Genomic DNA, 21,790 nt, shown 5'->3' with positions numbered 1-21,790 from the left:
CCCCCAAGGAGAACAGGTGTATTATGGAGTTTCAGCTTCTTACATCAGAACCGAAGCAGAGCCATTATTTGAAAAGCATCTTATTTTTGAGATTAATATGTTAATGGCTAAAATCATGACCATGCACTGAGCTGAGTACAGACAGATGTCTCTGCTGAGCTTGTTGCAGGATCAGGGCCCAGGTTGTCTTTTGGAAATTTGCCTCAGTGCCCTGGGAACTATTACTTCTTTCATTACCTCTGTGTTAAATGAGGTTGGTGTGTTAGATTCTTCTTCTTTTTTTTTTTTTTTTTATGAAAAACTTATGCAGCATAGCTGGAAAACAAAGTCGTTCTCTAATTTGCCTGGGTTATAGTTTTAAATGTTGGAAGGTAGGAAGAGGAGTCACTCTTTTGTAGTCTTAAAAAAATGGGTCATGTGCAAAAAATGTGCCCACCTGTCTTAACAAGTGAAAGGTGATGTTGAGTGCTTTCCCTTTCTTTTTAACTTGCTCTATGTGGAAAACCTGTTGTCTTGCAAGTTCTAGGATTTTCTAACGTTCCCTTTTTTTTTTTAATTAGACTGATCAGCAGTGAAGCTGGTACCATTGCTCTGGGGTGGGAAAGGCCAGCAGTCTGTGCGAGAGAACCATGTCTGTTCGGGAGACATTTAACCCAGAAAGTTATGAACTGGACCACAGCTTCCGTCTGACCCGATTCACTGAACTGAAAGGCACAGGCTGCAAAGTGCCTCAGGATGTCTTGCAGAAGCTGCTTGAATCTCTACAAGAAAACCATTTTCAGGAAGATGAACAGTTCCTGGGGGCAGTTATGCCCAGGTTGGGTAAGTAGTTGCTCGTCTAGAGACGTGCGATCCTTCTGTTTGGTGTGCGTAGTGACACGACCTCATTTGCAGTTTGTTTAATCAGTTTGTGGATTGTATGTTGTGTAATGTATGCACAGAAGTCTGAAGAATGACTCTCACGTTGTCATTTGTTGGCATCTGGGATACAATAATATTTTAATTATTTAACATCCTGCAGTGCACTCAACTACAAGGAAAAAATGGTCAGGAATGGCCATCATGATAGGCACATGCTTTAGGAGCTAGTCTCCTCCCTCTCTCCAGTAGAGGCTTTGCAAACTGAAGTTCTATCGATTAATTTCTGGACTTTAATATTAGTACGTTGCCTTTGGACAGTTATGCAACAGGTGCAATGACTATTTATGGAATTAGGTGAATCACAGATGAAGTTCCTCTCCCCTCTGTTCCTGGGTCTGAGAAAGTGAACAAGAGAAAACTTTCTTGCTTCAGCTGAGCCTGGGAGTGAATTGTTTCAGAGTTGTTGTTTTTCCTTTCTGTCCTTTCCTTGTTCCCTGCTCTGTTTTGCTCACCTGTAGAAGCTGCCTGGAAAAGGCTCTTTCCAAGACTTCTGTGTCCTTGCCAGCTTCACTTTCTCTTTGGTATTTGCACAATGATGCAAGCAGTAAGGGAAATCAACCTGCAGAAGCCACCTACATGGTGAACAGGGTGAACATAGGTATTTTGATACCAGTTGCTGTACCTGATATTGATATAGATAAATTAATGTAGATAATGTTTAGTGGCACATTTAATTATGTTTGTCTATGTAGTCAGCCATATTCAATCTCTGCTTTGCAGCACAAAATGGATTTTTTTTTATTTGACATAGGAATATCAATGTAGCGTTTATTCTAAAGTTATTTAAGTACCAATTTAGTGTCCAATAACCTTTTTAAAAATTATTTTAATACTACTAATTGTCTATTAGCAGGCTAACAGGTTGCAACCCATTGTTCTGGTAGAGATTGAATTCAGTGACAGATTAGTAAGGAGCCCATGTTCTTGCTTAAACAATGGTGAGCTTTGTATGAAATATCTAAGCAGCAATTGTGTGTAGAGCTGGGGTGGCACTATAATTTAATATTCCCTAATGAAGGACACTTCCAGCTTCTTTTATCCCCAAATTGCTATTTATGTGATTTTTTTTTTTCCCTAAATTAAAGAAGGTATTCACAACAGCACTTCAGTTTGACCAGTTTCTAAAGTCAGTAATAGTTTGGTTTAGATTTAATTATCCAGCTGTTGTTCTTTTTTTTCTCTTATAAATTTACAGGCTCTAAACAGTAATGGAACTGCTAATAGATTTTTCTTCTCCAGCTATATGAAAAAATAAACAAGTAGACTAATGCCATCAATGTGCAGGTATGATCTTATGTAACAGGAAATCTGTTAGTAATGGAAAGTAGAGGGTTGAGGTCTCTTAAAAATATGCTTTTATGGTGAGTATGCCTTTAACAAATGTGTCTTTGGATAAGTTTGGTGTTATTTGCCTTTGATACCTTGTGCTTAAAAGGGAAAGACAGGTAACTTTACAGCCTATGTGTATGCACTAGGTTTTTGAGGTGCAGTCAGGAGGGAAATTGCCAAGAGGAGGCTCAACCTTAGTCCTTTCTAGTTCTGCAAGTGATGTTACCCAGAGCAATTTTAAATATGGCTGTGAATATATCCATAAGAAACTGCAACTTTGATTTTAATTTTCAGAGCTGTTATGGACCTTGAAATCACTCTTTTCAGTCACTTCCCTGAGCAGATTCATTTATTTAGGCAGTCTTTTTTTGGTGGAACAGAAACGTAGCCTGAAAAGGGCCATCATGGCCCTTTGACCTGTCTGTCAAGCAGCATTTTTGCTGAAGTTGTGGAAAACTGCTCAAGTGAGGTCAATCTTGCAGTGTTATGGCATGAACAGGTGAAATGAGGGCAAAACAGCCTGGATACATGAGCTGCTTCTCTCTAACTGCTTATATGCAGTTCCCTGGAAACACTGGACATCATGCACAGTGACTTGGTAGCTTCTGCAGAGGGTGAGCAGCCCTAAGCCACTGCTTGTGAGCTTCTGTCAGTGACCCTTCTGTTCTAAGGCGACATCTTCTGCCTCTGTAGGCAGGAGAGGCAAGATCCTCTCCACCTATTATACCTACTGCCTGGCAGACCTGCCCTATGCCCTCAGGAGGACCTCAGCAGATAGCAACTCCCTCCCTCCCTGTACAGGACACTGCCAAATGCTGGTTTGTAGCTCTTGTGGTAGCATGTTTCATTAATAAACGGGGAAAAGTTACTGTGCAGCATCTGCTCCCTGAAAAGTGGTGGTTTGAAGACTCTTGCCACGAGAGTTATGCAGAGTAATTCCAGACAGCTCACTGCCAGCCCAGGAAGGCGGTAAGCTCCCTGCCATTGCCACAAGGCACAAGATTATCGACAGGGAGCGCGGCTCAGTTAACATGTTGTGATTTGTGACCTGTGGCTTTTGTGCAGGCTCTTGCATCCCAGCAAATGCCTGGAGGTTTTAATATTGCTTATTCTGTTTGAAATATCTAGTGCCACTGTGTCGTGGTGTGGTTTTCTCAAAGGAGTTTCCCTGTCTAGCAGATTGTCTCGCCTCCTTTTAGCCTCACAGAAGTAAGGCAAGGTTAACACAGTTGCAAAAGCTCCAAGTGTGTGAATAGGCCCTTCACCAAGGGCCTAGGCTGTGACTTCTGGTGGTTTTTGTTCCTCTTGAAGTAAGGAAATGCCCTTTATGAGAGGCTGTGTCCTGTTAAAACTGTTGCTACGTCTTGGTTGAGATGGGAAAGATAGGAAAACCTATTTGCTTTCAACAATATCACATAGTTGCTCTTAATTTTAAATGTACATACATGAAAGCACAGATATTTTTGAAAGCAATGCGCTATTATTATGCTGCAGCAAACTGTAGAACATTGTAGTTTAGTTTTTGTTTCAGCTGTTTACACTTCTGTCCAGTTAGGAGTTCTCATTCTTTGCTTGGTTTTCCTCTTATTTGTGCTACATGCCTTCTCTAAGGAAGGAATTTGCCACGTCTGTTTAGGCGGTATTGTGAGTTGTATTTTACATACATGTCTTTTAAGTTCTTTCGTTAAGAGCAACAGATAATTAAGGTTATAGTTACCTCACTGGATTTGTGTCTTTGCAGGAATTGGGATGGACACTTGCGTTATTCCCTTAAGACATGGAGGTTTGTCGTTGGTCCAGACGACAGATTATATTTATCCTATTGTGGATGATCCTTATATGATGGTAAGCTGGCTAAACTTAATTGATAGCTATGTTGCTGATTTGATTTATGCATCTCACCAATCTGATGGCAATTTTGACTCTTTTTTCTAGATGTGCAGTACTCATTGTTTGATTAACTGCATTCAGAGCCTTTCCTAAATACATGTGAAGAGGGAAAGGCATAGTTTCATCTTATAATGTTTTCCATACCAGCCAGGAATGCTGCAGTGCTGCTTTCTATGGATGAAAGTTGGGAGAACTGCCACCTTTAATTCAAATTTCCCTCCATCTGTTCTGTGGGATTTGGCTTGAAAAGCCCAAAAGGGGAGAAAATGAGCCGTCTGTGAAACAGCAGACAGTAAACTCCACTTACGAGCAGAACCACATTGTAATTTGCCTTTTTTGAGGTTCTGAAATAACCAGGTAACATGTTAGAACTGGAAGTGTCTAAATGACAGGAGTTGGCAATAGCACCTGGCAACAGAGTGCTTTGTGAACAACAGTTTTCCCGTCATACTACCTCTGCTTACAGATGGCTAAGTTAAATGATTTCTGTTGGAGGTTGCATCTGCTTCGACTTTGCTTGTTTTTGTGGCTGTATTTCATTTAGTCCATCTCAGTAGAAATGCCTCTGGTGTTATGTGATGGTGATCAGTATTGACTTGAGCAGAAGGTCATGAGGAAACAACTGAACTTTAAAAAAGGACTTAGTAAAACTGTAAGGAATTCGCAGAAGGTGTTTGTTAAATGCAAGTTAATGAAAGTTAAGAAATGCTAGAGTTCATGTTTCCAGTGATTTGAATGTGACTCCTTTGCTTCAGCCTCTGCCTTTGCTGCTGTTTATGTGATTGTATGCTTTATTTGCTGCTGTTAGTTTGTTATTTGTTCTGTAAGATCTGTCAGGTGGGTTTTGGACATGCGGTTTGAGACTAGGAGTGACTTTTTTTTAGCATGCTTGACCAGATGGTGTGTGCACATATGCAAGTATAGCTCTTTTCATTTCTGTTTCAAAAGAGCTCTCTTTCTGCAAACTGAGCAGCCAGGATCTCAGACTGGCCTCTAGTGTACAGAGTTGTTGAGCCCTCCTGAGACATTTGATTCAAGTGGTATGCTTTAATATCATGTGGGAACTTGTCAGGAACCAGAGGAAAAAAAAGGTGTATATAAGCGTTATTGGGGGGCTGTGTTCAAGTTCATTAGCTGAGAAACTCTCTTTTCTCACCTTGTAACAAAAACTTGTGAGGGACAGTGTGAGAGGGCTGTGGTGAAGGGGGAAGATTGTTTTGTTTGGAGATACAAGGGGGTGGAGATGCCACAGGACTGGATAGATGAGCCCGTGCCCAGATGAGGTTTAGGCCAGAGTGGTAGAAGTGGAATGTAAATTTGGCCTTAGTCCATCTTTAGTGGTTGCATGGTAGTTACAGTCTGTACTGTGATTGACATGCACCAGCAGCTTTAGCTTTGGTGTTTTCTGACTCTCAGGGTTTTCACTTTTCATTCTTGTCAGCATTCATTTTAATGTGGTGGCTTGCCACTTCCTAATCGGTTTACAGATGTGTATTTCTTTTTAAAAAGCTAACCAAGAGCAGGGATTCTGTCACAAGCCTTCTTGCTGATACCTGCAGTGATTTCCAGCTGGGTTTGAGCTGCTGGATCCTCTACTCAGATCTCACTCTCACTCTCCATGTAGTACATGCTCCGCTTGATTTTCTTCTGCTCTGTCCCCTTACCCAGTCAATTCTAGTGTGTTTTTGGGTGGGTGTTCCCTGATTTAGAGTCTCTTCCTTTCTCTGTGAACAGTGTCTACCTGCAAGCTTCTTATCTGAGCTCTCTTCTTACCTGGGGGGGAGAGGAAGCAAGCAGAGAAAGCCAAAAGTGCAAATGAACTCCAAGCAGGGTGCTGTGACATAAGGGATTAAGAAATGGCTCAGGAAGGTTAAACCGTATGTGGGCTCAGCTGAGCTTCAGATTTCTGCTTCAGAAAACAGCTTTCTCACTCTGTCACTGCTTATTTTAAAATGAAGTTCTGCAGCTATATGCAAAAAACCCTCTTCCCCTTTTCTCTTTGGCTTTGTTCTTGAAAACACTCAATCCATGTTGTGCGAAGTGTCCCTGGGATGTACACCTGTAAATTCTGTCTCCAGCATAGGACTTTTCCGCTTAAATGGTTTCATGTTGGAAAAGTTAGAAGCAATTCAAAATAGTTTTCATAATAGGTATCAAGCTGCTGGTGAGAGGACTGGTACTGGCTTGTTGTAGCACTGTGGAGACACCTTTTTGAGTACAACAGCTGGAAAATGGCTGGTTTGAGACTGACTTCCTTCCCTCTTCATTCCAGGGACGGTTTTGGTGCTCTTTGAAGAAGAGCATCACTCAGGAGTGGGGATGGGTGTCTGATACTTCATCTTTTGCCCTTGTAAATAGTTCTTAGTATTGCACATAGGTACTTGTGTTCCAGGGAGACTAAGCAAGTGGTCAGGCTGACCCGTTTGTGAATCCTGTTGTGTGTATTGGTGTTCACATGCTTTGTGTGTTCCCTCTGCTCCTTCAGGTTTGAGACTTGCACTCTCTGAATTTGTTTCCGTAGTGGTTTTGCCAGTTGGCAAAAGCAGTGTTAGGCTGACCTCTTGACTACTAGAACAGAGAGCTGTTGTCAGTGTGGTTTTAATAACTTATCTGTCATTCCAAAGAGGGCATAAACCAGCAGTTTGCTCGGTAAATACAGAAGATAGCGGAGAATGGTTTGATAGTCTCCTTCCAGAAGAGGAAAATGGCAGGCTTTAGTGTTCTTAAACATTTGAAAATTTAACAGCCAATATCACCAAACCATGCAGTACACAACTCACTCTTCTGTTAATAGTTTAAGAATTAAATGATTAAAACATGTTCTTGTTCGAAATACAAGGGATTCCACTGATGCCACCGGAAGCTCGTGAATTTATGAAAAAGTGGATTATATTTAATTGTGATTTGGAGGTGTTATTTCATGTCATCTCCAAGTGAGGTAACTGCCTGAAAATACTGGTTTTTTACAAAAAATCCTGGATGTGTGGTCAAACTCCAAGGTTTTTGGGATGATAGGGGAGTGCATTTAAACACATTTCTATCTGTCGTCCAGCTAAAGCATACTTCTGTAGTCCAAATTGTGTCAAATAAGCATGTTGTTTTTTATCACAGTGGTGTTGCCTCTGAACTTTATGAAAAACACGTATTGAAAATCATAAAACCAAATGTTGGTTACAGTTCTGCAGCTGTAAACCTAAAACAATTTTAACAAAATATGTGGAGTCTTCCAGAGTAACACAACAGAATTGCTGTATTTTGAAATTATCTTGCCATCTCTTAGGGCACAGCCTACATCAGAAAGTTCTGCATCTACATCAGGAAACTCAATGTCTCATCTCTGCTGGGTCCACACACCAAAAAAACCCTGACTTGGATCCATTAATTTATTGGAATTAGAATAGCTAAGCTCACATGGTGCAAGGGATCCCTTTTCAGTCCTGTCAGCTTCATGACTTCTTACAGTAATCTTCAGCAGACAACCAGGTTTCTTAGACAAATTTTTGCTGGTGGAGGTGTTCACACACACAAAAGTCAATAAAAATGTATGTGCTGTAGCAAAATTCAGCCTGATCTTGTCACTTGAACAAGTGACAGAGTAGGCACGTCTCCCTCACAGGTGGTAGGGTGACAAGGCCAGCTTCTGGGAGCCCTGAGCTCCATAACCCCAGCATGCAGATAGCTTCTTATTGATGTCCTGACAGGAAAAAGAAACACCCCAGTGTGGCTGTGTGCTGACAAGCACAGCTGTATCATCGGAGAAGAAAACTCCCCCAAAAACTTAGGATAGTCCAGATGAACAAACGTCTTTCTCATCAAGGTCCTGTCTTCTACATATTGCGATGCAGAAGAGGTATAGCAATATACACTTTTTGGTTTATCTGCCTAGCAATTGTGAATTATATACCGCAGTTATCAGTGTGTACAGTTTTGTACTGGAATAAAGTTAATGGGAACATATCAGATTAAGTAAATTGAACTTGTTATCAAAGCTAGACTTTGTCAGGTCTAACTTCAGCCTCTCAAATTAAGCATCCAGTCTAATTCAGTGTGGGATTCTTGTGTAGTCAGTAAAATGGTATATTGACCAAGACAGCTGGGATTATTTTCTTACCTGTACAGGGAACAGATAGCTGCGCTTCTAGATGGGCACATCACGTGAAATGGATCATACCTTATCTTTGGCTGGGTTTCTTAATGCTGTTGAATGCCTGCTGAATAAGCAGCTGTCTCAGAGTGCAAACTCATGCTGGAAGTTTTGTTCCTGGCAGGTGTTTGGCTGAACATTCACAAACAGTCCTGCAGATTTTTTTTTCCTGTCTTTTTCAGGGACGGATAGCGTGTGCCAATGTCCTAAGTGACCTTTACGCCATGGGGGTCACAGAATGCGACAACATGTTGATGCTCCTTGCAATCAGCAATAAAATGACAGACAGGGTAAGATTTTTTTTTTTTCAATGTACTTGCTTTTGAAGGAAGACCCAAACAGCTAAACATGTTTAAAATGTATTTACCTTTAGCGTATTTTCTTTTCAAGTTTGAACCCTTTTAAAGAAGAGCTGGTTTTATTGAATGTCTCAGTTCATAGTATGGGTCTTGTCTCACAAACATTCTGAGTCACTTGCTAGAAGTTCAGTTTTCTGTGTCATTGTAATCTTCTGCTGCTAATACCTTTATCTCCACCAGAATGAGGACCCTGCTTCTGTCAGTTCAGGACAATATTGCTCCAAGGCAGCATTTGATTACCAATTCATGTATCAGTCTGGCTGATACTTTGATTTGCTTATGCCAACTTTGTAACATCTCTCTGAAGCAGAAGAAACTGAAATAGATTGCTTTTCTTTTCCTTTTCTCTTTTTGTTTGTGGAAGTGACCAGCATGTTTGTTTGTTTTGCTCTAGCAAAAAAGGGATGTTTATTCTTAAAAGGAAGTAAGCTGAAACTTTACAGGTTAGTGGAGGCCAAATGTGGCTTGATTTGACTTGAATTATTGCACTGCACTGCTGTGACTGTACCTGTGTACAACAGCAGGATAATTCTGAGTTTCCAGAACTCTGATTTCCTTACTTTCATGTGAAGAATGTTTCTTCAGTGTAAGAATGTCTCTTCACCTCTTTTACAAAGAGCTCTAAAACCGAAGCTCTGTGGGATAACATGCAATAGGAGGCTGACCTCTTCCTAAGGTTGGCTTTTCTGTTGTGAGCTGTTTGCCATGAGGGCATTTGGCTTGAGTGATTAAAAGCCCTGGACCAGTCTTGAAATGACGAGCACTGCTGTGTATGGAACTCTGACTTCTGTTTTGATCTCTAGGAAAGAGACAAAGTGATGCCTCTAATTATCCAGGGTTTCAAAGATGCAGCAGAAGAGGCAGGAACATCTGTTACTGGTGGCCAAACAGTGTTAAATCCCTGGATTGTTTTAGGAGGAGTGGCCACGACAGTCTGTCAGCCTAATGAATTTATAATGTAAGTTAAATCGCCAAACAATCAAAGGCACTGGTCTGAAGGGATACAGTAACAATCCTTTAAATACCGTGTTGTGATCTTGTGATCTGTCTCCTTCTCCTGCTTGCATTTGTCCTTAGCACTCAACAGATGCCACATCTCTTTTGTACATATTTGCTTTTTTAAACAGGATGTCCTCTTACTTCTCCCCACCCCCCAGTATCTTTTGATCCTATTCTCCTTTTGACAGGAGAGTTAAGCTTCTAACCTTTAAAGGTATTGAAGACTGTTTAGGGACACATTTTTGTCATATTTATGCATGCATTTTTAAACCATCTCCCAATTATCCTGTTAATGGCTGTAAAAGACTACAAAATTGCCGTGTTTACAGCATTCTGTCCATTTAATAATAGCTGATTTTGAATATCCCACTGTGGCATGTTACACTGTACAAAGGAATTCGTTTGTGATCTTGGTGATTATTATCTTATGCTCCAAGTAACAAAGGTTGATTTTTCCTTATATCTCCAGTAAATGGAAATAAAAGATGTAATTTTGTGTGTCTGACTGCAAGCATTGTTCTGCTCCGAGAAAGAAGGATTAGTACTTTAAAATAAGTTTGCAGTTTTTGCTCAATAATATCCTATGACAATGAATCCCAAAGATTAATTCTGCAATTAGTCAATATTTTACTGTGCGACAAGACACGTAGGTCTGTGAAAACATAATTATCAGCATTTATTCCTAATAATGTGTGTGAATCTCACAATTTAATTAATCTATTAATTCTTTGTTTTCAGGCCAGACAACGCAGTGCCAGGAGATGTGCTTGTATTAACTAAACCCTTGGGAACACAAGTCGCTGTAGCTGTCCACCAGTGGCTAGATATTGTGAGTACACTGCAAAAAAAGAAATAGGGAAGAGGGGTGTGAGTTAAATGTGACTTTCCCTCAAAACGACAAAGTTCAGCAGTGTGATGAGTACACTGAGGGCTCAGTTGGGAATGATCTGCCTTCTCCCTCCTCCTTCCTCCTTGGTGTGTCAGCCTTACCTGCTTATGTGTAAAACTCTTTGGAATCAAGACAGTTTACTATTTTGTGCTTAGTGAGCCCATCTTAATTGCATCTAATTCTTAGTTAGTTCTCAGGCATTGCTGCAATAAAATTGTTTACTAACAGAACAACAGACTAGCACCCTGGGTAGAATTATACCCTACTCCACCTGCCAAAGTAATTTGCAAAAGCTTATTTGATGGTAGTTAGGCCAAGATTGCTGTCTGTGTTTGTGGGCTTTCTGCTTGTGTACGTTTCACATGTATTACCCTGTGCATTCAATAAGAATATTTCAAGCAGCATTGTGTATGTAGACAAACTTCCATCTGTTACTTCAGGCAAAAATGTAACCACTGAACTGAAAAGTGACTGCAAAATTGGCATCTGCTTATGTTGTCTGGCTCCCAGTATGTGCCTTCAGAATTATAACTGCTCAGTTTACACTTTAAAAAGATGAATCTTTCCTACTTTTGGGACTACTGAGCCAATAGACTGGCAGAGGAGTGAGCTGGAATCTACTCTGTCTTGGCTGTTGGCCACTACATTGTCAGATGAATTCTAATTCCAAGGCCTGTGTTAGTAACAGTGGGAGAGAACCAGCTTAAACCTTCATTGGAGTCTGATGCATGAGCAACAAGAAAAGAAATTCTCCTTCATAGGATCTGGCTTAGCAGTTTTGACCTCTGCAGAATCCTGCATTTTCTAGTCAGATATAAGGATCAGGGCCGTAGATAATCTTGATATGAGGTGAAACAAGACACCGATTTTATTGTATGTTTTCTAGCCGTGATCTTAACTTCTTAGCATATCTATTATTGTGCTGACAAACAGACTAGCAAATCAAGATTATTCTGAATTTGCACGTATTTCAAGTACTTCTAATTTCCTTGACTGTTAACCAGAAACACCTTCTGGTCTGAAAAACAAGGACAGCAAGGAAATCAATCCTCCTATCAGGTGTAAATAGAATATGTCTTCGATTGTGGTAGGAAAATTTCTGAGTAGCTGTGCTGCCTTTTCCTTAGCTTTGTTTTGTCAAAGAGTAGGGAAAGTGAAACTAGAATTACCTGTCACTAATCCACCCATAAATCAAATTTCAGTAGGGAATTTGAATTAGTATTGAAAAGTATGTGGGAGAAGATACATAGTACACCAAGTTTATGCACAGGCAAGGAAGGAAAACTGGAGTGTAGAGCTATGTGGCTGCAAAACAAATTTAAAACAAAACAAATAAAAAAAACCTTAAAAGTTGAGATATTTAAACAGAGGAGTAGCGAATGAGTTCCTGGTGACAAATGAAAGGAAGATCCAAATGGAGGCAAAGTTTGTCCTCCTTGCTTGGCTGCTGCCAGCGTTATTGCAGCCAAGCCCCAGCTGTGTTGCTGGCAGCAGCTGCCATGGGGTGCAAAGGAAGAGGCTGCAATGAATCTGCAGGGAGCTGGGCCCCTTGGGGCCCTGGGGGAGCAGGTCAGGGATGTCCCAGGGGTGATGAAGTCATTTTGGCTGCCAGGCTGATGATGTGGACTGATTAGGCTGGTCCACAAGTGGGAACTTGCATCCCTTTGCCTTTTCCTCTTTCAGTTGAAAAGCTTGTGATGTGCCTTTTCAGAAGGGGTTTTCTAGCCCTTGCTCTTGTCTGCAGACACTTCCCATTTGGAAATCTGAGCTTGCTTTTAAAAGTTGCTTAAGCATTTTTTTGGTGAACTTTTCTGCCTTTGTTTCCTCTCTACTAACCCCACTATCCAACTGCTATAGTGGAGGGGAATTTGCATTTAATTCATATCCCATGTTTATGGCCCTTCTAGCCTCAGCCTTGAGTTCTGCTCCCACCTCATCTGTGATTTCCATTCCCATCATCTGACCCGTTTCTGTCCCATGATCAGCCTCAGAACCATGTTTTTGAAAACTAAGGCAGAATGACTGTTCAGGTTTTTCAGTCATACCCACAGTAGAATAATCACTATTCTGTCCCCTCTGTGATAGCCTCATTTATTTTTTTTACTTGCTCTCTTAATTGGTCAGACTTGGCTCAACCTTGTTTCAGAAGCTCTGATCTTCCTGCTATACTTCCTTGCTCTTTAACAAATGGTTTATTTTGGCTGACCTGTCTCTTTCTTCCTCTTGCTATTTCTGGATTATCTCTTATACCCCTCAAAGTCAGCCCTTGTTTGTTAAGAATAAGAGCCCCTTTGACAAGATACTTCCCCAGTGCAGCATTGTATAGGAATTCTTAGTAGTTTTTGCAGCTTTGGTTTAGGAAGAAGTTTGTTCTATGCATTTCTTCTGTGGGATGGCACTGCAGGCATTGTGGCTTCAAAAAAATCTATTTTGATTTATTTCCAGTTCTCTGTAATTTTATTTCCGTTGGAAAAAAAATATAAACCAGTTTGTAGTGTTGCCCTTAACATCTACATGATTGCTTTGTTTTGTTCTGGATCTAGAATTACTTCAGCTTTGAATGAAACACTTGCCCTTTATAAAGGTACTATTCCCTAAATTGTTCTGAGACCCTTTTGGGATGAAAAGCATTGCTTAGCATGTGATGTAGGCATGAGAGACACTGGAGAATGGGTGGAAGGAGATGCTGATGCTTTGCCCTAGGGTAGGTTATTCCACTCCACTCTGATGCTGAAACCAAGATTGGAGGTGCTTAGTGCCTAATAGATCTTAAAGTTAACGTTACTTAGGTACAGTAAGGCAGGCACCTCTGGCCGCTGAACCTTTTGCTCCTCTTTAACTGAGTTTAAAAAGAAAAGGTACCTTTTGGATAAAGGATTTTTATAAGTGGTAAGGGTGTGCTTTAAAATATACAGCCAAAAACCTAAAAGATTTCTCTTTATTCCATCTATTAGCCAGAAAAGTGGAATAAAATCAAACTGGTGGTAACACAAGAAGATGTAGAACTAGCGTACCAGGAAGCAATGATGAATATGGCACGACTGAACAGAACAGGTAAGAAGAGATGTGTATTTACAGATTGGAGGTTGTGGATTTTTCCAGTTCCATACTTAATTTTATTTCACTGCCGTGGGTAAATGTGACACAGTCACTTTATGCCTTCCTTCTGGCTTATCTTTCTGCTGTTCAGTGTTTGTGAAGCAAGTAAATTAAAATCAAACACCCTCTTTTAATTACACAGCAAAAACACAAATGCCGCTGGAGATGATTATGACTCATGTGAGTGTTGTGAGTAACATCCCAGTAAGTTAGAGGATGTTTTAAAGGGAAATATGTTGGATTTGTTCCTTATCTTCTGTGCCTAGAGAACTCGTTAGGGCCTGACTTGTAATAAGGTTAAAAAAAATAATGAAATAGAATAAAAAAGGAAAAGCTCTTCATTTTTCTATGCTTAAGTTTGTTTTTTTTAAATTTTGTCATGTTATATGCTTCCCAAAGTGTGGAATATGTAACACATTTTTTTTGGGGTGGTTGGTTGGTTGGGGTTTTTGGGGGTGGTTTTGTTTGTTTGTTTTCCTTTTAATTTTGTTAGGGGGAAGGTTCCGCTTTTACTCTAGAAATTTTAATCCAGGATTTCCCACTTTTGTTGAAAGTATCTTCAGAGGAGCAGAGAGTAGAATTAGGTGTTTCCTTATTTCTCATGAAAGAACAGGGATAGTTAAATATCTCTTCTCCCATTTATTCAGTTCTCAATTGGTATTTGTTATGTCGTTCCACTGTTTTTTTTCATTCTTTGACACAATCTTCCAGGAAAAAAATAAATGGCCAGCATTGTCTTATGGAAAAGAACTTGGGTCCTGCTCTTGTATTGGGAAGCACCAAAGAAGGGCAAAGCATTCTTGGTTTTGTTTTTCTCCACTCACTCTTGTCGGGCACCTTTAACAACACTTAAATATTCGTAACTTGAGCTATTGTCCCGCGTGCAGGGGTGCCCTTCTCCCACCCAGGGCTCTGGAGTTGTAAATGCCCAAGAATTTCATGAATGCATAGGTGAGGAAGCTGGGGCCCTTCCCCCAAAACCTGCAGGCTTTGTTCTTAAGCTCTTAAATTTTAAGTGTCCAGAGCTTAAGTTCTGATGTGATGGTTTTATGGATGTGAGAAGAGTGACCCAGGATGAGTCTGATCCTTGCTCTTAATGCAGCAAAGCTGAGCTCAGAACCTCTCCGGCCCCCAGTTGTGGGAAGTTTGAATCTGGAACAAGCCCCTGTTTCTTAGACTGCTAATATGAATTAGTAGCACATGTGTAATAGAGCATGCTCATAAATACAACTTTGCTGCTGAATTTTCAGGATGATTTAATACCTCAAATACAAGTGCATTTTTTTTTTAAGGGTTACATGCAGTATTAGTGAATTGCAGTTCCCTTCAAACATCATTTTTCTAATTAATTTAACCTAATGTGATTCAAATTAAAGGTATGCAATTTCATTCAAACTGTGTGAAATATTGTTGAAGAATTGTTTTCCCTGATGATTTTTTTATTCTGATTCTTTTCCCCCCCTCCTCCCTCTCTTGTAGCTGCTGGACTCATGCACACTTTCAATGCACATGCAGCTACAGACATCACAGGATTTGGAATCCTGGGGCATGCACAAAACCTTGCCAAGCAGCAGCGAAATGAGGTTTCCTTTGTTATTCATAACCTTCCTGTTCTTGGTAAGATGGCTGCTGTCAGTAAGGCTTGTGGCAATATGTTTGGCCTCATGCATGGGACTTGTCCAGAGACTTCAGGTAGGTGACAGTGGTACCACCCTCTTCTTTCCCTGCTCCTCCATGTTAGAATTTAATAACATTTCCAATGTGCTTTGCATTCAAAACTACAGTTGGCTTGGCATATAGCGAAGCTAATGAGCATTAGCCACACAACTGTTTGCAATTAACTTCTTCAGCCTAACTTCCAAACCACCATTCTGAATTCCTTCTACTTCCTTATGAAACACTATTATAGAAACCCGTGCTGTATCTAGAACATTCTGCAGTTAGAAGTTAGTGATGCTTCTGAATTCTCTTGAAACCTATTTTTCTCTTAGCTGTTACCTCCAGAACAGTGAATATCTGAAAATCCCAGCTCAGCTGACACAGTTATCTCCTGCAGTAGGTTTGCCAGTCAAATGAGTGGTGGTTTGTTCTCATTATGAATATGTGTGAAGTTTAGTGCTGAATGGGCCAGTCTTGGCAACTGAGGCCTTCTCTGTCCACAACATACAGACAACAAACAATATAGATTTTTTTTTTTTCCCCTTACATTTATAAAATCTGACTTTAAGGGACTAGCAGAAAAAAAAGTAATAGTCTGACCCATTCATTACTTGAGTTCTCTATTTAAAAAGCTGCCACTTGCTGTGACAGTGAATACAATAGATGTGTACTGAGAATCGGGCTATGGACAAACATTTAAACAATCATCGGGTGATAAGAACTTCCGATGGTTTTGAAGTTGCCTTGTTGTTAAGTGCAGGCCACTTTGCTGACTAGTATCACAGCTGTCTTCTACTGGACGTCTTTATACTTCATTTGCCCCTTGAATCTTCTCTTCCATTTTGTTTTTCTTCTTTAAATTTTATTCCTCTTTGGTAAATGGAGAAGATGTAGCAACAAATCTCTTTCTCTTATCTCATTTCCCCACCCTCTTCCTGCTCTCCAAGAGTATTATCCAAGTTCTCTGCAGTTCACAACAGAGGGGGCCCCTTGAAGCAAAACAGTTCAGGGATCTGGAAAGAAGCATCACAGTGAGAGCCATAAACTTTTCCCCTAGTGAATACACAAGTTAACCATGATCTGCTGAATTTTTCCTTAGCCATCTGTGTTTGAACAGACACTCTGTCCTACAGAGGCTGTGTGGCTCAGATGATGTGTAATAGGATATCGGACATGAACTCCTTTCAGGAGTTCAAATCCAGCCTCAAAGACCAGAAATATCTGGTGGTGGTTTGTCAATAAAGTTGGTAACACCAGACAGATTCTTACTCTCCAAGAGTCCACATAACCAGAGGGCTGGTAGCATTTGTTATTGGTTGCAAAGAGTTCAAAACAAATAGCATGGGTGCAGAGCTGCAAGATGCTATTTCAGGTGAGTGGCTGCGGCTGAGGATTGTACAGCAATTGGCCTGGGAATCGTTTAGCTGCAAACTGAGTGCTTGAGCCTTCAGAGCTGCCCGCACGGCACCCTGAGGATATCCAGTTCTCTCTTTTCACTGAAGGAATGTAAAGCCGTGTGGATGTACGCGCTGCTGGGCGAGTACTTGGAAGCAGAAAACAATCCACTTCAGAATCTCTTTTGGGACTGAGAGCAAGAGGTGTCTTTGAAATGCTGAACGTCTTACATTTCAGCATGTGTAGATGATGATGGGAAAAAACAGCAAGACATATCTGGTTATTTGTGAACTTTGGTGCCTCAAAACAAGTATATTTGATTTCATCGCAGCGTTGCATTTGTCACATTAGAGGTGACTGTAGGGATTTGTTACAGGGCAGTGTCTGCTGAACGTTAGAACAATCCATAGCCACATGGACACAACAGTTCTGGTCTGAAAGCTCTATAACTGCAGTCCCAGAGGTGTTAGGCTGCTGCTGGATGGCCTGACACTTCGCAGCAGTGTGTGTTAGCTTGGGCACGCTGTGCTGGGGAGGCTGTTCAGTGCTCAGGCCCATGCTGTTCACACATATGTCCTGGCACTGATTTATATGAAGGCAGGAGTCTTGTCTTGCTGCACCTCTGTGTCCAGTTGTGAGGATGCCTTTTGGGGGACTGCTCAGAGCTGTTCATACCATAATATAGATACACCTTCTCTGTTGTTCTAAACTTGTGTTCTAAAGTGTGCTATCTACAGCTGCTTCATTTGTGAACAGATGTTTTTCAGCAGAGTGGGCAGGCAATGAGAAATTTACTGGAAAACTATTTGAATGAATTTTAAGGCTGTTGTGGTTTTTTTTTTTTTTTCAAGTGCGCATTTGCTGGGCACCTGTTGACAAAAGTCAGTGTTGGAAAGATCTATGATATCATGTGTTCCATCCTCCAGGCACTCTTGTTGATGGCTTATTTTCTTAAAATTGCAGTTTTATGTGATTTTGTGTTCTTTTTTAGGTAACCTTTTGGTAAAGGTTAAAGTTGCAGTTGGACAGTTTCGAAAAACTTAAGTCTGTTTATTAGGCTGCCTGTTTACATAAATAAGTCACAAAGTTACTCTACCTGGGATATTCATGCATGTGTGTATTTTTGCCAGTCCTTTTGTTGTCTGATGTTTGCCAGCTTTTTTAGTGTGTTAGAGGTATCTCAACGGCATAGTGTTTGTGGTAGAAAAGAAGGGCTGTGTTAGTGGGTTTCATTTCACGAACAGTTTGTACCTCTGCTCTGGATTGCGACGCTTTGTCTAGTCTGCTTTTGAAGTTTTCTGTGTCCACTTCCCTACTTGCAATGCAACTGTTAAAACCAGCAATGTTCAAAACCTCTTAGCAAAAAAAACCTCCTTAGATTTTTAAAAAGGTAAGCAAGGACAGACACCAAATACATGCATCCTTTCACCTCCTGAAAGAAGCATGCAGCAGACTGTCTGCAGTTAATTTGTTCTGTCTTTGGCAGTGGCTGATGCAGACCTCAAAAACTCAGTACCCCATGAAATTTTCCACAGACACATCGCAACCACTTAAACTGCTGTTGTCTGTGACCTTGTACAGGTGAAGGGGACAAAAACCAGAGCAGCTGAGAAGGCCATACCACAGACTAGACTAGAATACACAGTAGAGAACCATAAGGACTTACCCAAGGGTTTAAAAAGACTGGTCAGTCTACTAGAGAAATAATTATAATCCGTGCAGACACAAGTCCTACATTTATCAAGAGTAGCCCATAGAACTATATTAAGGGTTATTGATCAAACTGTGGGATGCAGTCAGCAGGGGGGAAGAGCTTTTTGATTGGAAACTGAGATTTTTGCGCATTTTTCTGATCTTACCAAAGCATGTTAACAGCGTATGTGTACAACTAATACCAAATTACAGAGAGTGTGTGGGGAAAAATTAAGTGAAGGCTATTCTCATGTTCTTTCTTATTTCTTCATTCCCCATATTTCTGCTTCTCCCCTCTGGCTAGTCAGCACCTTCTCTGCACTACCACTTGTAAACCTCTTCCCGGGCTTGATTGTACCATGACATTAGTTTCTCTTCAGTTTGGTTTAGAGCCTTCCATGGGAATGCCACATAATTCCTTTGCAATTTATTGATTTGTCTGTTACATCTGGAGTAGCTTAAACACTGTCTTTCAAGCTTCTGGGTGGAAGTACCTGGATGTTCCAAAATGTCTGAGGGAGGTAGGGTTTTTTCTGGAGGGCGCACTCATTTGCTTCATACAGAACCTAAAAAACAACTTCCACGTATCCTTATAAATAATTCCTCATGTTCAGTAACTGCTTCTTCTTCACAGCCTTAAATTAGAAGCCTCTTTAGTCACCACTTAGAGGACTCCTTGCTTGGAAAAGCAAACATAAAGGTGCCAAGAGGCTGCCCCGGAGCCTTGATGGAGGACGTGGCACCAAGCCCAGGATGGCTGGCTCACTAGGTGCCACTTTGCCCCCAGGGTTGGCTCAGAGGTGGTGGCACAACTTGTGCTGCTGGCTGATGCCCTTTGCCCAGAGAAGACAGGGTCAAATAACTCTTGAAAAGTACGCAAGCCTGAGCATGTCCGCAAATTCCTGTTTGCATGAATATACTCTCTTGCCTGTGTTCTCCAAACATTTTCCAGCAGGAGATGATATTTTGACGTCCTTACGAGAGGCTGCTGTGCGTCAGAACACAGCACAGCGTACAGACGTGAGCTGCGCAAACCACACGTAGCATATAATGCTTTGAGGTTTAATTAGGTATCTGCAGATGTTTGCTCTGCTGCAGTGCTTCACATGTTTGCAACGTGGCATAAATGTAAAAAAAAAAAAGTGAGGGATACAGAAAAGCTGAATGCTCTAGTCATACAGGGTAGCACCAAAACATTTAATGACTTGGGCATAGCCCTTTGGAAATTTGTGCCAGAGCCAACAGTGAAACTCCTTCTAGTAACTCACTCACCAAGGCACCTTTTTGAGTGCTTTGGGATTCTTAGAATGGAAGTGTTCTTAGATGGAAGTGTTCTTATGTTTAGTAGCTGAATGGCAAGCGTGCTAACTAGTTACTCTGCTGCTTCAGAAAAACATTAGTAAATTATTTCTCAGTTGCCTCTGAGAGAAAAACATCTTAGGGTAAAGGCTAAAAAAGGTTAGGAAATCCCCTAACAAAGGGGTCAAAAGGGTTGTCACAGGGAACACTGGATCAAGATTGTTTAATTTTCTGCCTCTTGCATTCCCTGGTAATAGTCCCTACTTTGAATGATTTCGTGGCAGGCATTGGGATTACTTGCAGAATCAGCTGCTACCGATATGTGACTATAGATATCTGAATATGACCTTTATCCAAAACGTTTCTGTGTAGAGGTACTTTGCAGTCCTCTGCTGGAAGTTTATAATGCTGGTGTTGTTTCAGTATGTCATTTGTTGGCATCAGTACGATGTCCTTTTGCCAACATCTTTTGTGTGTATTTGGCTTAATTTACCTACCCACTAAGCACTGAATTGAGGCACAAACTTATTTCTGTAAAGCAAGAGCTTCTACCATGTCTTCTCTTGGAGTTTAACAGAATCTACTGAAGCCACCAAGTATCTGTCTATGTAAAAAATTTCGCAGAACAAAACGTCTGATTGCAAAGCATTTCAACCTTACTAATGCTCTGCTTTGTTTTTTTTCTTCACAGGAGGCCTCCTCATCTGTTTACCCCGAGAGCAAGCAGCACGTTTCTGTGCCGAGATCAAGTCTCCAAAATATGGTGAAGGTCACCAAGCGTGGATTATTGGCATTGTAGAGAAGGGCAACCGCACGGCCAGAATTATAGACAAACCACGAATCATTGAAGTCGCACCACAGGTGGCCACTCAGAACGTGAACCCAACGCCTGGTGCCACCTCTTAATATAGATGAAATAGCCGTTTGTTTTTAAATAGATCTATTCCTTTATCATCCTACAATTTAAAGAACTGTAAAAAGAAAAGAAAACTCGTTGTGTCTGCACATCTGGTGGCCTTAGGTCAGTTTATGAGTGGATACAATTAATAAAATAAAAATCCATTGCCTTTTTTTCCTGTTACATTAACTGAAGATGCACCTAATCTTGAGGCAGCTTCTGAGTTGAGAATTATATTGTTATCCAATACTGTTGATTCATTTTGAATCTTTAGACACTTATCTCTTGCCGCATAGGCTCTTTTTAAAGGTGCTTTCACGTAGCACAGACATTACCAGTAGTAGTGTCGAATAGCAGTTTGTGTCCTTTCATTATATGTATATTTATCATAAGTCTAATTTTGATGCCTTGAGTGATATTCCAGAAAGGCAATAAATTGATCAGTGACACAGTGGGTATACCCAGTAGTAAGAGGGTTGCATGATTACATTCAATCTTTGATTATTTTTTTAATTTTTATTCTTTTTTTTTGGTGAGGTTTAGTCTTACCAAGAGCATCTATGACCCTGGACATTGCTTGGTAGTGCACTCTGTTTAAACGAGCAAGTGCTGACTTTGCATGGAAAGCGCTTCAGAGTCGAAGGAGTCATTTTAAATTTCATTATTTGTAGACCTGACAATATTTACTGTATTCTCAATGATTTTCTTTATTGATAGTAAGGAAAAATAATTCTTCTTTTGTTGTTTTTTTTTTTTTGCAATGTGATTGGATGTGCTATAGTGCAACAAAGGTTTTGCAGACCAAAAGGAGGTTACTGTATAATAATTCATTTACAATTCACTATATAAATACACAAATAATTTTTAAATATAATCAAACTAAAATAAACCTCTGTTCTGTGGATGGTAGTGATTAATACATTTTATATTTTGTATAGTGATTACAAGCCTTTTTTGTTTCTTTAAAATCAGCAGCTGTTTAGTATAATTCTTAGTATTATTTTGTTCTTTGCTCAAATACATTTTCGTGCACGCTTTTGTGATCTGTGTTTAAAATCTACATTGCCAACATTGCAGCTTGAACTTAAGCTTGTTATTCAAAATAAATATTTAATTTTTTTTATTGCTCTTGTATAAGTGCATGAACTTTTTTGCTTCCCAGCTGAATTACAAACCAGAAGGTGGATAAATCCGCCTTTATAAATTTTATTGCAAGT

General features: G+C 40.4%; 1 protein-coding gene across 1 annotated transcript; it reads left to right on the top strand.

Annotated features, from left to right (window-relative positions):
* Positions 1 to 622: 622 nt before the first annotated feature.
* SEPHS1 (selenophosphate synthetase 1) lies at positions 623 to 21,790 on the top strand. Its single transcript, XM_080363262.1, has 8 exons — positions 623 to 822; positions 3,992 to 4,095; positions 8,467 to 8,574; positions 9,447 to 9,601; positions 10,381 to 10,471; positions 13,486 to 13,585; positions 15,110 to 15,322; positions 20,367 to 21,790. The coding sequence occupies exons 1-8, from the start codon at positions 630 to 632 to the stop codon at positions 20,579 to 20,581; spliced, it is 1,179 nt and encodes a 392-aa protein (XP_080219388.1). The 5' UTR covers positions 623 to 629; the 3' UTR covers positions 20,582 to 21,790.

Source organism: Nesoenas mayeri, assembly GCF_963082525.1.
Source record: "Nesoenas mayeri genome assembly, chromosome: 1".
NCBI classification, from domain to species: domain Eukaryota; kingdom Metazoa; phylum Chordata; class Aves; order Columbiformes; family Columbidae; genus Nesoenas; species Nesoenas mayeri.
Note: the sequence above shows the minus strand (reverse complement) of the source record. Positions and strands in the feature narration are given on the sequence as shown.